Source organism: Cajanus cajan, chromosome 5 (assembly GCF_000230855.2).
Source record: "Cajanus cajan strain Asha chromosome 5, NIPB_CcT2T_4, whole genome shotgun sequence".
NCBI lineage: Eukaryota > Viridiplantae > Streptophyta > Magnoliopsida > Fabales > Fabaceae > Cajanus > Cajanus cajan.
Genome location: NC_138521.1, coordinates 50,983,152 through 50,985,523, shown reverse-complemented (window position 1 = coordinate 50,985,523; position 2,372 = coordinate 50,983,152). Strand labels below are relative to the sequence as shown.

The 2,372-nt window shown below is 42.2% G+C and overlaps 1 protein-coding gene across 1 annotated transcript; it reads right to left on the bottom strand.

Annotated features, from left to right (window-relative positions):
- Window positions 1-526: 526 nt before the first annotated feature.
- Window positions 527-2,075, bottom strand: LOC109810550 (glycosyltransferase 6). Its single transcript, XM_020374033.3, has one exon. The coding sequence runs from the start codon at window positions 2,033-2,035 to the stop codon at window positions 662-664; it is 1,374 nt and encodes a 457-aa protein (XP_020229622.1). The 5' UTR covers window positions 2,036-2,075; the 3' UTR covers window positions 527-661.
- Window positions 2,076-2,372: the final 297 nt, after the last annotated feature.

Genomic DNA, 2,372 nt, shown 5'->3' with positions numbered 1-2,372 from the left:
TGAGAAATCGGTTACCCAGTAACCGATTTCTCACCTAAAAAAACAAGTGGTATATTTAGGTAAATATTTATCACTTTGAGTTATTTAAATAAATAAATAAAAAAAACAGTATATTAAAAAAAAAAGTCAATTTTGGCATGTATTTTTTAAATGTGGTATATATTAATTTCAATTTAATGTGTGCTTATTAATAATGCTACTTTTTTTTTTCAAGGTCTGAACTTATATGAATAAAAAATAAAACATTATAATTGACTATTTATGATATAAAGAAATTTTATTTGTTTCCATCGTTGATCAGTTGACACATGATAGTTTCACCTTAAAGAGTGGTATGTTAGATATTTATTGTGAGAATTTTAGCACTTATAATAATTTTATTTGAATTAATTAAACAGAATTATCAATAATAAAAGATACTTGTGGTTTATATATATATATATATATATATTATTTAGCATTATAAATTATATAAAAAATATTTTATTTTTTATATGATTTATATATTAAATATTATTGGGGTTAAGCAATAATTATGATTTAATTGATTAATTTAATTTGTAAGTAGAATTCTAATTTACAAGTAATTAAGTTTTATTCTGGTATGGGTGAAGTTTGTATTAATTGAATTAGAGAAATGAAAGAAGAGCAGAGAGAGTGTTCAGCGCAAGACATCGCGCTGGGGAAAATCAAAGGGAACCTGATGCACGGACGTGGATGTCAAATACTTCCTGACAAAACCATAGTTCCGAAGGACCTGATTATCCGCGAAATTCAAAGCCCTCCGCATCTCCTTCCAACACGTGTCCCCCTTGTAATGAGGGTTGTGATCCCCAGTACAGGGTTGGCAGCCGGTGAAGTGCGTGACAAAGGGCCTCCTCCCTCGGCTCAAGGGCAGCCACCCTCTCTCTTTAAGGTAAGGCTCCCTTAAGTCGGCGTACCACAAAGCCACCTTCTCGGCGTGCCTCCTCCTCAACCCCCTCACCTCCTCCTCCATCTCAATGTACCCCTCGTTTATCTCTTCAAACCTCCCCAACTTGCTCAACCAATAACTCTCCAGCTCGTACCCCTCCTCTAGGAACGTTTTCACGCCCCATTTTTCTCTTTCCTTCCACAGCAAGTAAATCAACGAGGATTGGTCGTCCGGGAGTGGGAAAGGCTTGTCCTTGAACACGGAAGTCAACACCTTCCCCCATTCCTCGTAGTGGGGGCTTATTGGGCCCATTTGGGCCCACACCTGCATCAAGTCCATCGACCACTGGCAGTTCCGGATGAGGAGCGACCCGGCGTTCAACCCAGTCCAGCTCTTGTTCCTCTCCGCGTACACCACGTTTGGCCACCCGTGGACCACCAGGTTGTGCTCCTTGTAACGCTCAACCGGAATTCTGAACTCCATGTCGGTGATCACCGCGTCCGCGTCCAGCCACCAGATCCACTCCGCCTCCGGGTGGGCCATCATGCTGGACCGCACCACCTGGACCTTCGCCCAATAAGACTCCATCTTCGTGTTCAGGTGCAGGTTGTTGTAGTACACCTCGCACCCGTGGATCCTGCAGTAATCCACCTTGTTCTTGAAACACCGCAGGAGAAGGTGGTCCCCGATGCTGTTCTTGCACGCCGTCGGCTGCGACCCCGTCACCAGGAAAACGGAGTCGCGCGCGGCGGCCAACCGGGGGTGGAGGCGGAGCCACTCGCTCCGCTTCTCGTCCCAGTTTTTGAGGGGCTTCTCGATGGAGTAACTGAGGTGTGGGTCGTCGTAGAAGGTTCTGTCGGGAGGGTCGAGGATAACCTCGTACTCTCGCCTGAGGATTGTGGCGGCGGGCATGAGGAGAAATTTGTTGAGTTGTTCCTTGATGGACCATAAGACCCAGAGTGTGAGAAGAGCGCACAGGGTGGTTCCCACCACAAAGGGAAACCCGCAACCGCCACCTTTGGGGTTTGGGTTTGTGCATGCTCTCTTTCGCTTCGCCATCGCCATTTGGGAACTTTGCATGTTGCAACTTGCGATCGGTCGTTTCGCAAGGACAAGTCCCATTTTAATGACTCAAATGCCAAATGCTGAGGAGTGCAGTTGACTTCTTCTGGGGTAAATCCATTTATTGCAAGTTAAGAGAAACACTGAATGCTCTTAAAGTTTATTCATAATGTAATCTAAAATAATCACAATTTTTTTTACTATATATATGTATGTTATAGATATGAAAAACTCTCTATTTATTTATTTTTAATCACTATCTTCATCTGGTTAGGAAGTTATATGGATTATTTCCTCAAGTTCAATATATTTAAATTTATTTAAAGAGCTAATTCTTTCTGACAAACATTTTTCCATATACGTGAAATAAAGATCAACTCCGACCATGTATTTAAAA

Bases quoted from the DNA above. Each gene is read 5' to 3' on its own strand.
- LOC109810550 (XM_020374033.3), bottom strand. From the start codon at position 2,035: ATGGGACTTGTCCTTGCGAAACGACCGATCGCAAGTTGCAACATGCAA.